The sequence below is a fragment of the Kryptolebias marmoratus genome, linkage group LG9, assembly GCF_001649575.2.
Source record: "Kryptolebias marmoratus isolate JLee-2015 linkage group LG9, ASM164957v2, whole genome shotgun sequence".
Classification (NCBI taxonomy): domain Eukaryota; kingdom Metazoa; phylum Chordata; class Actinopteri; order Cyprinodontiformes; family Rivulidae; genus Kryptolebias; species Kryptolebias marmoratus.
This window is the reverse complement of record NC_051438.1, coordinates 10,257,900-10,273,127: the sequence shown is the minus strand read 5'-3', so window position 1 is coordinate 10,273,127 and position 15,228 is coordinate 10,257,900. Positions and strand designations below refer to the sequence as shown.

The 15,228-nt window shown below is 44.9% G+C and overlaps 1 protein-coding gene across 9 annotated transcripts in view; it reads left to right on the top strand.

The window, feature by feature from the left end:
* The window catches only part of tenm2 (teneurin transmembrane protein 2), a 253,742-nt gene that overhangs the window by 236,030 nt on the left and 2,484 nt on the right, over nt 1-15,228 (top strand). For all 9 annotated transcript variants that reach the window (XM_037977338.1, XM_017419733.3, XM_037977341.1 and 6 more), the window contains 19 exons: nt 613-874; nt 1,158-1,425; nt 2,573-2,716; nt 3,207-3,456; nt 4,762-4,782; nt 4,923-5,152; nt 6,209-6,363; nt 6,590-6,691; nt 7,012-7,185; nt 7,403-8,040; nt 8,244-8,419; nt 10,128-10,363; nt 10,485-10,781; nt 11,008-11,565; nt 11,688-11,957; nt 12,114-12,524; nt 13,339-13,449; nt 13,641-13,908; nt 14,962-15,092. In XM_037977338.1, the coding sequence (XP_037833266.1) occupies nt 613-874; nt 1,158-1,425; nt 2,573-2,716; nt 3,207-3,456; nt 4,762-4,782; nt 4,923-5,152; nt 6,209-6,363; nt 6,590-6,691; nt 7,012-7,185; nt 7,403-8,040; nt 8,244-8,419; nt 10,128-10,363; nt 10,485-10,781; nt 11,008-11,565; nt 11,688-11,957; nt 12,114-12,524; nt 13,339-13,449; nt 13,641-13,908; nt 14,962-15,092 (4,702 nt within the window). The remainder of the gene's footprint in view (nt 1-612; nt 875-1,157; nt 1,426-2,572; nt 2,717-3,206; nt 3,457-4,761; nt 4,783-4,922; nt 5,153-6,208; nt 6,364-6,589; nt 6,692-7,011; nt 7,186-7,402; nt 8,041-8,243; nt 8,420-10,127; nt 10,364-10,484; nt 10,782-11,007; nt 11,566-11,687; nt 11,958-12,113; nt 12,525-13,338; nt 13,450-13,640; nt 13,909-14,961; nt 15,093-15,228) is intronic.

The window sequence follows — 15,228 nt, the reverse complement described above, 5'->3', positions numbered from 1 at the left end:
CCCACCACCACCACCCCTCTTCTCTTTCCTCCTCGCAGCATTTTCTTCCAGAAACATTTTGAGCTTCTGATAACGCTTTGCAGACCTTGTGTTTCAGAGGCAGCTATTAGTTTCACGGACTTGTGACTTGAATGCGCACTCTCTGATGTCTCTGTCTGGCCTCGTTTTGTCTCACTGGCTGCTGTTTTCTTCCAGCTGTTAGATGCTCTCGGCCAGAGCGGCTCCAGACACTTCCAAAGCTCTGGCCATTTCTCGTAAGCTGTATGTGTGTGTGTGTGTGTGACACCTGTTTCGCTCTGCTAATCATTAACCCACAGCTGTTTACCGTAATAAAGCTTCTTCTGTTCTGAAGCCATGTGTTCTAACATCAAATATTGATATTTCAGACCAAACTAATGTATATCCCTTTTCTTGCTTGTTTTTTAGTTTGATTAAATATAATATTGAAATATTTGTTGCAGGTGATATGTTAATTTATTCCTAAAGCAATGCAATATAAACATTACAGGAAGAAGAGGAAACACTGACAGTTTAAGTCCAAGTAACTATTCATCCACCAGAACACTCCCCATCTGTACCTCATTCGCATCCTGTTTTCACAAACCTCTCCAGGTTTGACCTGATAGCTAATGGTGGCGCATCACTGACTCTGCGGTTCGAGCGTGCCCCCTTCCTGAGCCAGGAGCGCACCGTGTGGCTGCCCTGGAGCCAGTTTTATGCTATGGACACTCTGGTGCTTAAGACAGAAGAAAACACGATCCCAGGCTGTGACCTGAGTGGCTTCGTCAGGCCTGACCCTCTTGTGATTGCATCCCCTCTCTCCTCCTTCTTCAGCTCCAAGCCAGGGGAGAAACCCATCATACCGGAGACACAGGTGCGGTACCGCTGACCTCTGGCAGCCGGCTAATCCTCCTCCTTCCGGTACCTTTGCTCTCTTGCCTCTCTCTCCTGTACGCCTGTCTTTTGTAGCCCCTCCCCCGCCCCTGCCCTCCGCTTCCATAGCTCCCTCTCATTCCTTTCCTCTTTCCAATTTCTTTATTTTATCCCTTGTTTTTTTTTTTTCCTTGTCCTTCAGCCATCACTGGAAGCGCGACCCCCATTACTCCCACTCTCTCTAATCCCCCTAATCCCTCTCTTCCTCTCTCTTTGTCTTCCAGGTGCTGCATGAGCAGATCGAGGTGCCTGGCACAAGTCTAAAGCTGTGCTACCTAAGCTCGCGGACCCAGGGTTACCGCTCCCTTCTCAAGGTGACCATGACTCCAGCCATGGTGCCCATGGGCCTGCTGAAAGTCCACCTGATGGTGGCGGTGGAGGGCCACCTCTTCCAGAAGTGGTTCCACGCCTCCCCAAACTTGGCGTACACCTACATCTGGGATAAGACAGACGCTTACGGGCAGAGGGTGTACGGTCTCTCAGAAGCTGTTGGTGAGTGGGAGACACTTTTTATTCCCCTGCACTTGCTGAATGCATTAAACAATTTAACATGAAGGGGGCACCGGCTATGACAGAGGGAGGGAAGCTAATTAGGAAGCCTGAAGGAGAGATAATACACCAGAAAGATGGCTTGGAGTACAGCAGCATGGCCGCAGTAAGGTTCTTTTTTTTATATATATAAATCTTCTTTTACATGGAAGCTGCATTTAGTTCAGTCAGCCAGCCGTAACTGTGGTGAAGGGTTATTAGCCATCAGGGTGAGTTAGCAGTTAACTACTGGAGCAGCAAGCAGGAGTCCAAGGGAGCCTCGGTGCTATTACATTCTGCTGTCACAGTCACTCACAGATGCTGTCAGCCAACACTGCTGTCAAACCTCAGACTCAGCGGTCATCTGGGGCTTCTGCGAGGACTGAAATCACAAGGGGCATACTGTTTTTTTAAACATTTCCCACATAATATAGTTTTGTTTTTTTATTTGTTTTTTGGTAGGGTTTTATTTTCTGGTCTATCTGTACAAATACAAGTATATTACATTACTGTTGTTCGAGGTGAACCCAGAAAATGTGCCGGAAGTTGCACTCTTGCTGCGACACGAGAGAGTTGATGTGTTACCGCACATTTCCATTTAACAAGCAGGAACACAAGAACCCAGAAATATACACAACATGCACATTCTCTATAAGCAGTCTGAATGTATTTACCTGATCACGAGCTCATTTTTCATACGTGAACAGCTTGCATTCAAATAAGTAGAGACTCTGCCAGCACATGTGCCTGATTTGGATGTAATGTTTCCATCAGCCGACTTTTTCACCGCCGCAGCCAGCCTGGCCTCCAGGTTTTTTTAAGCCTACAGGGGCAATCTTTCCAATTAACAAGGTTTTTGATCGATTTAGCAGCATGACAGCGTGTTAGTTAGGTGTGAGTGCAGGTTGGGGTACAGGTGCTAACTAGCTTTTTTGTGTATCACACGTTTTACTGCTGAAATGAACTTGGAGTTTGATCTAATGAAATTTGCCATAATCTTTCTTGTTTCCTTCATAGCTTTTTTTCTCAGTTTTTTTTTCTTAATTTTTTAATAATATATAAGTGCTAATTGTTGTCTTTTTCTGGTGCCTCTGTCTTTTTCCACATATAGTGTCGGTGGGTTATGAATATGAGTCGTGTGTGAGTCTGATCCTCTGGGAGAAGAGGACGACCATTCTGCAGGGCTACGAACTGGATCCCACCAGTTTGGGGGGCTGGTCGCTCGACAAGCACCACATACTCAACACGCGCAGTGGTATGTTTAATGTACACACCTTGATTTTTTTATTTTTTTTAAACCATAAATGAGCACAGACTTTGCAGACGTTTTTTCTCAGTTTCTCTTTCCAGTTTATATTTAACCAGTTCCCTGTGTGTTGCAAGTTTTTAGCGCAGCGTATCTCACTGAATGTGCTATTGTCAGGGGGGGGCGCAGGGAGGGCGTTTAGACCACACAGCGCTTCCTGTGGTTCACATTAGGTTGTCAGGCTCTTGCTTTACCTGTCAGCAAGGATTTTTACAGGAAGAGTTGTCTCGCCTAGTTTAACTCCTTTGTTAACTAAGACTGTTCATCAGTCAATTAGCTTTAACTCGTGGAACTGAGGCAGAGGGTAGAGGGGTGTGGGGGCGGGGGTGGCACCTTTTCCTTTAAGTAATCCAGGATCTATGTGTCAGTCAGTGTGTGTGGGAGTCTCAAATTTGTCCAAAAGCTCCCCTAGAATGAAAGCTTGTGTTTATTTTTTTAGGTATTCTTCACAAAGGCAGTGGTGAGAACATTTTTGTGACGGAGCAGCCTCCAGTGATCACTAGCATCATGGGAAATGGGCGCAGGCGCAGCATCTCATGCCCGAGCTGCAACGGGCTTGCAGACGGAAACAAGCTGCTGGCGCCCGTTGCCTTGGCGATGGGCATCGACGGAAGCCTGTATGTCGGAGACCTGAACTTTGTACGCCGGGTCTACCCGTCTTTGAACACAACTGGCATCCTGGAGTTAAGGTAAGACATCTCACTGAGTGTGGAGAAGAAAAGTACGAGAACTAGAAAACTTCTGAAGTAATTTAGAAGGGCTCCAAGTCTGGTTACTGCCTGAAATTCCAACATACATCAACTTTTTTTAAAAATAAATTTTAATAGTAATTTGGGATTTACTTGCAAACTGTCCATGTGCAAAACCTATAAGTCTTATTGAAAACTTTCCTGATGTTTAGGTGGCAGAAGGACCTGGTTGTCACACATGTAATTTTATTATGTGTCAGCAACGTTTCATGTAGAAGACATGACAGGTGAAAAATACCGTTAGCTTCCACTTTGGTAGAGAAGATTCAATCAGACCTGAAGTCAATCAGACTTCAGGTGTGCACAGTTGACACTCTGGGATAATTTCAGAGAAAACAGTGAGTCCTATAGCAGTGAGAGACATACTGCATGAAAGAGGACAAAAATACTTATGTTTTGATGAATAAACTGTATAAAAAACAAAGAGATTGTGGGAGTAAAAAGAGTGTGCTTTAAGGAACATTTATACAGTTAAAAAAATTATAAAATGTAATTTTGTAAAGGTTTGTGTAGAAATTATGTAAAACTGTAGTTGTGTAAAAAACAGTCAAATATATCCCAATGCCCATTCAGTTATGCAAAGTTCACCTTTCCATGATCTCTTTAACCTTTGAATGATGTTTCTTCTGTTAAGTCTCAGCTACAGAGCCCCAGAGAGGGCTGGGTTTTCTTATTCGTTTTGCCAAAACCCCATTGGTGTCTATGTGGACATTCTTAGCAAACTTTTGCAAAGTTTTTCTACGCCATACAATGTACCATCACCAAAAGTCACAACACACTGTTCCCAATCATGTTGCACATTTCAACGTGTTTTTTGTACGTGTTTTTCCAAAAGCTGTTGCAGAGTTAGCAAACTGAAAACCATGACGGAAACAGAAGATCAACGTGTGAATATAATAGGGATGCGCCAGTGCTTAGGCATTGGTGCCCTTAATAATGAATTAGACAACAGTTTGGCCTGCAGAGGTTCATTGACTGGTGTGGATACCGACAGAATTAGAGATGAGGGTAGAAAGTGGGCTAAAGACACGATTTATATCAGTGCAAAGAAATGAGGTGAGACAGCAGGGATGGCGGGATTTAAAACTCCACTTGAAATAATTTCTCTAGAGTGTTTTTACACGTTTACATTCTGTTGTTCACACCACAGACAGCTTTGTTTTGCTCTCTGTAGGTATCTCTCTGCAGACTGTGCGGATTAACATTTGTTTTGTTGTGCTTTTATCTACTTTTCCTCTCTTCAAGGAACAAAGATTTCAGGCACAGGTGAGTTCCTTATGTGAATAAATTAAAAGCTAGTATTTATACCAGCAGATATAAAAGTACTGAAATTTACCTTATAGAAATATCAAATTATATGTTACCCAATGGCAACAAAAACATGCTTCATTTTTTTGTCACTCCAGTAATAATCCAACCCATAAGTACTTCCTGGCAGTGGACCCAGTATCTGGAGCTCTGTTCATCTCGGACACCAACTCCCGGCGAATTTACCGAGTCCGCTCGTTGACGGGGGGCCGGCTGCTGTCGGACAACGCTGAGGTGGTGGCGGGGACAGGGGAGCAGTGCTTGCCGTTTGATGAGCGCTGTGGTGATGGAGGAAAAGCCACCGAAGCTACACTTATGAGCCCCAAAGGTAAACCTCTAACCAAAATTGCACTTTACAGTTATCTTTTATTGTGCCTTAATTAATTGTTCTTGTAAATAAATGAGGAATAAACATAATAGCAAGTCTTTAAGGAAGTGTTTTCACAAGCAATTATAGTTTGCATTTGACTTCAGAGGATGTGTAAATTTACAGAGCTTTAAATTTCCATTAACTTCCCTAATATCTTGTGACTCAACTAAAGCAGGACAGAGGCAGTTTATAAACCGGGTTAATATTAAACTTATAATGGAATTATTTTTATGGATCACTGGATCTCAGAACACCGTGACACCAAACTGTCAAGGATGTCACGCTGTAACATTTCTTGCCGGTGACATGAGTGTGTGTAATGTAGGACTGCATATGTCAGTACTTTACAGTATGTGTGTGTATGAGTGTGTGTGTTTCAGTGACAAAAAATAAAAAAAACAATGATCCCCTCTTTTCCGTCGCACACAAAGTCAGCCAGCAAACCTCAACTTTGCACCCTTTTCTTTTCCTTTTATCCATTTCTCTCATTTAGTCTGTGCCCTTTGCTTTTTTGCTCAGCCTGTTGTTTTGTAGCTCCCTGGATGTAGTAGTTATTTTTGAGCACTCACACCTCTCCGACTGTCTGCTCCCTGTTAGACCAACAAGGCCGACCCCCTCCCCTCCCGGAAAACAATAGAGAAAGGTAGAAACAAATGCTAGAGGACACTCAGGTCGCAAAAAGATGCACTGAAGGGAAAAAGCAGGGCAGGAAGAAGTGTATGAAAAACCACTTTCCTTTTTAGATAATCTGCTTGCACACTGCAATTGCCCTCAGCTCCACATCCCGATGACTCATCCCCCCAAAAAACTAACACTTCTCAACAGTTCAACGCCCGTTCCATCACCGAGTTCCCCCCTCATTCAATGAAGCACTGAGCCATTCAGCTGCCAGGGCTGCCATCCGTTTTCGGCGACGGAAAAGAGTGAAGTTTAATTGACTTAAAGTGTCCGTGGGCTGCCCGCGGTGTCTGAGTTATGAGTCGTCGCTCACGCTGTTCATCTCTGCGCTGACAGGTATAGCAGTGGATAAAAATGGCCTGATGTATTTTGTGGATGCCACCATGATCCGCAAGGTGGACCAGAATGGCATCATCTCTACTTTGCTGGGCGCCAACGATCTGACTGCCGTCCGACCGCTGAGCTGTGACACCAGCATGGACGTCAGCCAGGTAAGGAGAGAGGGAGGAAGAGGCAAAAGGTGACGGCGGGGATAGATGATGATGTAGGCGCCTCGGAGTGCTGAGCTTTTGTGATGGCTGTTGGGAAATGAGCCAAGCAGAAGGGGTCAGGGTGAGGTTTATATAGAGGCTCTTCATTAAAAAATGAAGAGGCTTATCCCAACATCCCACCAGCATCTTTATTACCGCGTGTATCCTTGCTGTTTCTGTCTAACAGGTGCGTCTTGAGTGGCCCACGGACTTAGCAGTGAACCCCATGGACAACTCCCTCTATGTCCTGGAAAACAATGTCATTTTACGCATCACCGAGAACCACCAGGTCTGTAACACATGGCCGGATCACCGCTGCAAACCCCCTAAGGGTGGACACCCACTGTAGGGTTTGGACAAGATTTTGTTCTAATTAGTCTTTTCCCAGCCAATTTAGAGGCAAAAAAGTTTCATTTCTGCAAGTTTTGCACTGGTGACAAAATCACTGATTAATTAGCTCCAAGAATATTCAACTTTCTATTATCCAACTTCATTATTGAAAGTTTTTAGCAGGTGTTTTCAATAGAAAACACCTAACTTTTCTACATATCTGTTGCCACATTAGCCTTGTCTGATCACCGATGTTGTATCTTGTGCCGTTTCCTGAAGGTGAGCATCATAGCAGGTCGGCCCATGCATTGTCAAGTTCCAGGCATCGACTACAGCCTCAGTAAGCTGGCCATACATGCAGCCCTGGAGAGCGCCACTGCCATCGCCCTGTCTCACACTGGCACCCTCTACATCGCCGAAACGGACGAGAAAAAGATTAATCGAGTCAGACAGGTTCGTGCGGAAGGAATATGTTTGTTTCCTGTTGTTTTAGAATGAATTTGATTTCTTAAAGATATTTCTGGCTACCAAAACTCACAGCTCATTTGCTCTAGCTGTGCTTTTTTAGATAGTCTATCAGATTTCCAGACTTGATTCAAAATGGATTTTGCTTGTGGCGATGCATCCTGTTTTGATAACTGTCTTTCTTTTATTTTCTCCTCGTTTTAAGGTGAACACTAACGGAGAAATCTCCCTTCTGGCTGGTTCTGCGTCCGACTGTGACTGCAAGAACGACGTGAACTGCAACTGCTTCTACGGCGACGAAGGCTACGCACCCGATGCTGGCTTGAACTCCCCGACTTCCCTGGCCGTGTCCCCAGACGGTTCGCTCTTCATTGCTGACCTCAACAACATACGCATCAGAGCGGTGCGGGCAAACCGGCCCGGCCCCGCCGTCTCAAGCGTGGGGTTCGCAGGATCGGCGCAGTACGAAGTGGCGTCGCCGAGAGAGCAGGAGCTGTATGTTTTCAACGGGGAGGGGCTTCACATTCAAACAGTCAGCCTAGTGACCGGGGAGCCGCTGTATAACTTCACATATGGCTCTGACGGAGAGCTGGCCATGCTGGTGGACAACTGCAACAACACCGTCAAAGTGAGGAGAGACAGCTCGGGTCAGGGAGGAGGAGCCGGCTTGCTCAGACTGGTGCTGCTGCCTGAGAATCAAGTGGTGACACTTGGGTTGGACCCAACTGGGGGGCTGCGTAGTGTGTCTGCCATGGGCCAGGAGGTGGCTCTGATGGGTTACAGTGGGAACACAGGCCTCCTGGCGACCAAAGCTGATGAGACTGGATGGACCACGTTTTATCAGTAAGTGTAAATTCAGAACCGCTTTAAAACAGAGCGTGTCATGTTTTCCTTTGTGCTTTCGCATGACATGCTACTGCCCCCTTGTGTTAGCTTTTGTAACTACAATTAATTCCTCTTCTTAGGCTCCTCTCTAGCTGTGCTTTTGTTTGAGGTACAAAGTATGAACAAATCCCTTCCTGCTAACTTTGCTGCAATCCTCCCAGGTACGACAGCGAGGGTCGCCTGACCAACGTGACGTACCCGACGGGCATGGTGACGAGTCTCCACCGCGAGATCGAGCGCTCCATCAACATCGACATTGAGAGTTCCAGCAGAGACGACGATGTGACTGTCATCACCAACCTGTCATCGGTCGAAGCTTCATATACTGTGGTGCAAGGTAAAGCATGTCCAGAAAAAAAAAAAAAAAATGAAAGGCTTGCATGTTGCATAAAGTTGGACACATGCTGAGCTCGAGGAGTTGGGAAAAAATTGGAATAACAGGGGGTCTTTGTAAGCTGCTAATTGTAATTTTCACTCAGACATTTGCATTCTCCTGGAGATTATTTTCCACATCCAGCTCTTTTTTCTTATTCCCTCTCTCATGGAATAAAATTACCAGTATATGGTTGTTAATCCCAGCTGGGTCATCCAGCTTTTGAAAGTCATCACAGTGAAATTCATTAACTTGCGTTGAGTGAATCCTCCTCATCCCTCAAGCCCTCTCTTTTCACACACACATGCGCACGCACACACTGACATACAAAAACAGCTCTCATCCAGTCCCCATGATCCCTAAGCTTATTTGGTGTGTTTAGAAAGGAGGAGAAAGAAGAATAATTGTCTCCTTTCCCTTGATCGGTGCAAGCAGCGTGACACAAGCGTGGCTGTACCCGTCCACATGCCGCGGATTGTAGATGTAGTCAGTGATCCACCTGCGTTGCAGTAGCAGAAGAGTTGTTCACAGAGCTGTAAGTCATTTAGGGTTTCCTCTACACTGTGTGGGTTTCAGCTCAGCTCTCCGCTGACATACTCACTTAACCATCCCTCTCTCTTTCCGCCATTCCTCGCTCTCTTCATTAACTCCTGCGCAGTGAATTCTCCGCGGCCCTCGGGCTCTCGTTTCACCCTCTCCTTCCGTCTTTCCCTCAACCTCGCCTCAGTTTTATTACGAGGTTGTTCAGACAGAGTGAGCAGAGAAGATTTATCTAAAGGCTGGTGCTGCCAAGTCAACGGAGGGAAAAAAAGAGCCTCACTTGTCTGTTTGAAGCATTGTTAAAATGTGCCTGGAGCTTTATTACAAATTGGCCTTATGGATTACTGTCGTTTATGGCAGCACGCCGGACGGATTAAAAAAAAAAAAACATCTGATCCCCTCACCTTTTGTGAATTAAATAAAGTTAAGCCCCCTTCCCCACCCCACCTTCTGCATCTTCTGGATATCTCTAAGCTCCAAACAATTTTATCTCCTTCATTGTCATCAAGACGCCTGTTTTCAGACATCAGAAGGGGAAATAGCCTCAGAATTAGGCATGGGCTTATCTGTCTCCATTCTTGTGCGAAAGACATTAAATTGTAAAGATAAAGCGATTGTGTGTGGGATGGGGGGGGACATCTGTTTAGCCTTGAATAGCTTCATTCAGAATATTTTTCACTTTGAAAGGAAGTTATCAGGAACCTCATCTATTTTATGGACATGATCTTGTTCTTATTGGCATGAGCCTTTTTAACTTTAATCTTCCGTTTTGATCTGATAGACATAAAGTGGCTGTTTAATCTGATCATGTCTGATTGGCTTGCTTGGTTTAATTCTGTGTTTTTCTCTAATAAAAGCTAGAATAAATGTTTAATACTCTTAATTCCCACCTTACTTGGTGTGCACTGCCTTTAGCAGGCGCTCTGAGTCGTAAGGTAAAAATTAATGAAAATGTAAAGCAATAAGCTTTTTTCAAGCTCTAGAGGTCCTAACAGCTTGACAGCATATTGATCAAATGTCCTTATCCTTCATATCAAAGCAATATCCTAATACAGCTGGCGTGATTTCTGCAGTGTGATATGCTGGCTGAATTTCCTCTTACGATCTGTTTCCTCATCTCTCCCCCCTGCAGATCAGGTGAGGAACAGCTATCAACTGTGCAACAACGGGACGCTGAGAGTGATGTACGCCAATGGAATGGGCATCAGTTTCCACACAGAGCCGCACATCCTGGCAGGTTCAGTCAGCCCAACAATCGGTCGAAGGAACATCACCCTGCCCACGGACAATGGCCTCAACTCCATCGAGTGGCGTCTGCGCAAAGAGCAAACCAAGGGCAAGATCACCGTGTTTGGGAGGAAGCTGAGGGTAATTCTTCAATGTTTAAAAAAAAAAAAAAGAAAACTCTGATGGATTGGCTCAAACAGAAGTAGCTTCTGACGTGGTTTGACGTCAACGAAAATACTGAGACGTATTTTCTTTCCTTCAGGCTCATGGGCGCAACCTTCTCTCCATCGACTTTGATCGCAACACCCGAACCGAGAAGATTTACGACGACCACCGCAAGTTCACGCTGCGTATCATGTACGACGCTCAGGGCCGGCCCGCCATGTGGCTGCCCAGCAGCAGCCTGGCGGTGGTCAACGTTTCGTATTCAGCCACAGGACAGCTTGTCGGGCTTCAGAGAGGGAGCATGAGTGAGAAGACGGAGTTTGACTCCCAGGGTCGCATCCTGTCGCGTTCCTTTGTAGACGGGAAGGTGTGGAGCTACAGTTACCTTGATAAAGTAAGTACACCTTTCTTCAGCAGAGTCAAATCTTTTCAAGGAAGGCAATAGCAGGAGAAATTTGAATTGGAGAACTGAGTGAAGTAATACATCATTTTTATGGTTTTGAAGGTGCAGATTTGTCAAGGGAGAGCAAATTACCCCTGGTGCTATTTCACAGGAGGCAAGTCATCCATTGATAATGCTTTTATATTAATCCGTATTTCAACTTTCTCTCCTCTTCCAGTCCATGGTGCTGCTCCTGCAGAGCCAAAGGCAGTACATCTTTGAGTTTGATGCCTCAGGTCGGGTCACAGCTGTCACCATGCCCAGTGTCGCTCGCCACACCATGTTCACGCACGTGTCCGTCGGCTACATTCGCAACACGTACAACCCTCCCGAGAGCAACGCCTCCATCATCCACGATTTCAGCGAGGACGGCAGACCTCAGGCCTCGCACTACCTGGGCACCGGCCGCCGCGTCCTCTACAAGTACGGCAAGCTGGCGAAGCTGTCGGAGATCGTGTACGACAGCACGGTTGTCACCTTCGGATACGACGAGACAGCTGGCGTGCTGAAGATGGTCAACCTGCAGAGCGGGGGCTTCTCCTGCACAATCCGCTACCGCAAAATGGGCCCGCTCATCGACAAGCAGATTTACCGCTTCAGTGAGGAGGGGATGGTAAACGCCAGGTTTGATTACACCTACCACGACAACAGTTTCCGCATTGCCAGCATGAAGCCGGTCATCAGTGAGACGCCGCTGCCTGTTGACCTCTACCGATATGATGAGATCTCTGGGAAGGTGCGCACTTCTTTCTATACTGCCCCGTTTTTTTTAACAGTAATGTAGAAAAGTGTCTGTGAATAAATGCACCATTTTTGTCCTTCTGAGGACTTACCTTCTCTCTAAACTGTCCCCTTCAGGTGGAGCACTTTGGAAAATTTGGGGTCATCTATTATGACATCAATCAAATCATCACCACAGCCGTAATGACACTGAGTAAGCATTTTGACACCCATGGCCGCATCAAGGAGGTCCAGTATGAGATTTTCCGTTCCCTCATGTACTGGATGACAGTGCAGTATGACAGCATGGGACGAGTGGTGAAGAGGGAACTGAAGATTGGGCCGTACGCCAACACCACTCAGTATCGCTATGATTATGATGGAGATGGACAGCTCAGCGGAGTCAAGGTGATTATTCTGTGATGAGAGATGGAAGTTTTAGTGTCTTTATTATTTTATTTTTTCATATTGCATCTGACATCTCTATTACCAGAATACAGTTGTGGTTGAAATAAAGGTTGAAACTTGTTGGATTGTATAAACTCAACTCATTATTTTATCCAGGTTAACGACTGGTCTACGTGGCGCTACAGCTATGACCTGAACGGAAACCTCCACCTGCTTAATCCCGGGAACAGCGCTCGGATCCTGCCCCTCCGCTACGACCTCAGAGACCGCATTACCCGCCTGGGAGATGTCCAGTATCGCCTGGACGAGGACGGCTTCCTCAGCCAACGAGGCTCAGACGTTTTTGACTATAACTCCAAAGGTCAGCTCCTGAGGGCCTATAACAGAGGCCCGGGGGGCTGGAGCGTGGTCTACCACTACGACGGGCTTGGCCGCAGGGTGTCTACGAGGAACAGCCTGGGTCAGCACCTTCAGTTCTTCTACGCCGACCTCAACCATCCAACCAGAGTGACGCACATCTTCAATCACTCCAGCTCTGACATCTCGTCACTCTACTATGACCTCCAGGTAGGGCAGATTTTACTGAATCTCACAGAAAGTTATCACTAAATATACATCAAGAACTGATTAGGTTTTGGAGTCAACTAAACAACCCTAGCAAACACAAAAAAGGGCTATAACTCTAGATCTTGTGCTCAGATTAGGTGTGGTAGTAGCAGAGAGTCGTGCCCAACACATACAAGATAACTGCAGTTGGTCACTTTGATCTTTGCCTAAAGTTTTTGCTTGCATAACGCAGGTGATTCACGTTCCTTCAAGGAGAGATGGTTTAATTTTATAGGCTTTGAATTAAAAAAGGGTGACTCTTTGGCTAAAAGTTAATCAAATATGAAGAAATATAAAGATTCTGACAACTTGACAACATAGTTTCCTTATCCAATGTATATCCTTCAAGGAATGCTACTTTAATTTCTCCTTACACTACATTTCTTTCAGAAACACAGACTATTTTGTAATCTTTCAATATTAAGAATAAAATAATATGTTAAAGTGGTCTTTATCCATAGATTTTTAGGCTTTCTGAAGGTCTACCTATGTTTTTCTTTGGAATTGGACTAAAAAAAAAAAGGAAAAAGCAAATAACAAAATAAAAGGGGTGAAAAAGCAGCCTCTGAAAGAGCTATTGATTGTGACCACTTCAAAAGATTACAAGAAAGTCTGGCTACTTGGCTGCAAAGTATGAAGAAACAAGGAATATTCCAAGGCTTGTGCACAGCACTGTATATGTTTATATTTATATATACATGAAATGTGTCCGTCTTCTGAAACAGAAGCAGTAAAAATGAATTGATGTTTGAAGTTCAAACTGTGTCATCCCTAGGGTCACTTGTTTGCCATGGAGGTGAGCAGTGGGGAGGAGTACTACATCGCTTCTGACAACACTGGCACACCGCTCGCAGTCTTCAGCAGCAACGGACAGATGATCAAACAGGTAAAACACAGAGGAATCTGCCACAGGATCGTGTTTTTGACTAATAAGTATTCAAAAAGATTAAAAGATTCTATGAAGATCAGTGGCTTCCTTCAAAAAGTAAAGTAAATCTTGATTCAGATCTGGAAAATAGCTTGCTTTATCGTTACAAGAAGAGAAAAGAATCCTCAAAAGCACATTGTGTCTCGCAGGTTCAGTACACGGCCTACGGTGAAGTGTACCTCGACTCGAACCCAGAGTTCCAGCTGGTTGTGGGTTTCCATGGTGGTCTGTACGACCCCTTGACCAAGCTGGTCCACTTCACCCAGCGGGACTACGACGTCTTGGCTGGACGGTGGACCTCGCCCGACTACAGCATGTGGCCCAAGATAGGGAAGGACCTGTCTCCATTTAATTTGTACATGTTCAAGAACAACAACCCACTCAGTGACATGTTAGACGTCAAAAACTACGTCACAGGTAGAGAATTCTTGTGTGTTGCTTTGTTTCTGGATGAATATGTTGATATCTTTCTGTGTCTAGAAATATTTTAACGTGTCAGAGCTGCCAGGTGCTAAAAACCTTGTTCGGCATATCTGTGTACTTTTTCTCCATGTGATCCGTTTGCCCCCTTTTGGATTGATATGAAATATGGATTGAAGTTCATCAAATTGGACAAACGACGCCACTCAGTGGCCTGATGAGTCACATGCAGACATAAAGTGAATCCCTGAGGCGATTTTATTTCTCACACTCGTCTCTGTCTTCTTTATTAAGCTGCTTGATTTGTTATTTGTCAGGAGTGGAAGTAGAGAAAACAGTTTCACTTATTTAATACAGCATGCTAACAAGCATCCTTCATAGTGGATTAATCAGGAGCTTCAGAAGTGTTTAGATCTTTTACCTTAGTCAAAAATAACCAAAGTACAGTTTAAAATTACTTCAAAACAAGTAAACTGGTGGCTTCCACATAACTTTGTTTTTGCTTTGTCTGATGAAGTGAGGACTTGCGTAACGCTGCTCCCACAGTTTACCATCTAAATCTCTGCGTCTGGCCTGAAGCCACAAATTCCTTCTTTTATTGCCTTTCTTTGTTTAGAGAAACCAAACCGCGAAGCAGAAAATTTAGGACATTGCCAATCTATTATTTCCGTTTTCATACCAGCAGTTTTACACAGTTCGTTTTTACCCAAAAGGGGGCGTGGCCATTTGAAGGAGAAGGAAGCGAGGTAATGTTTCTCCAGTCTATAAACAGCAAAGCATGTAACTTTAGTTTGATAAACACAAACTAAACTTTGCTTTCGTCCGAATTGTGTCTGTGATTCTTAAGTGGTTGAGAGAAACAAACAAGGGAGGAAAAAAAATGCAGAACAGATGGCAAAGTTTCTGAAAGCTGTGCAAAACAGGAGATGAGCCTCAGAGGCAAACACACTCAGAGATTGCATTTTTGTGATAAAACCCATGATTCCTTTGCCCCCGTGTTCGACTTTGTCATTTAACAAAGTGTGTTCTCTCTTTCGCTTACTGCGGTAGATGTGAAGAGCTGGCTGGTGATGTTTGGCTTCCAGCTCAGCAACATAATCCCAGGATTCCCTCGACACTCGCTCTACTTTGTGGAGCCGCCGTATGAGCTGCAGGCCACCCAGCACTGTGAGAACGGACAGGTACGGTCAGCCATGTGGAAAAGTATGCCCTGAAATATGTACTATTTTTGACTGAATTTTATGTAAAAATGCTCAAAATCATCGTCCACATTCCTCCAGCTATGCTTACGAGCTGCAGCTCCAGTGTGACAAAGCT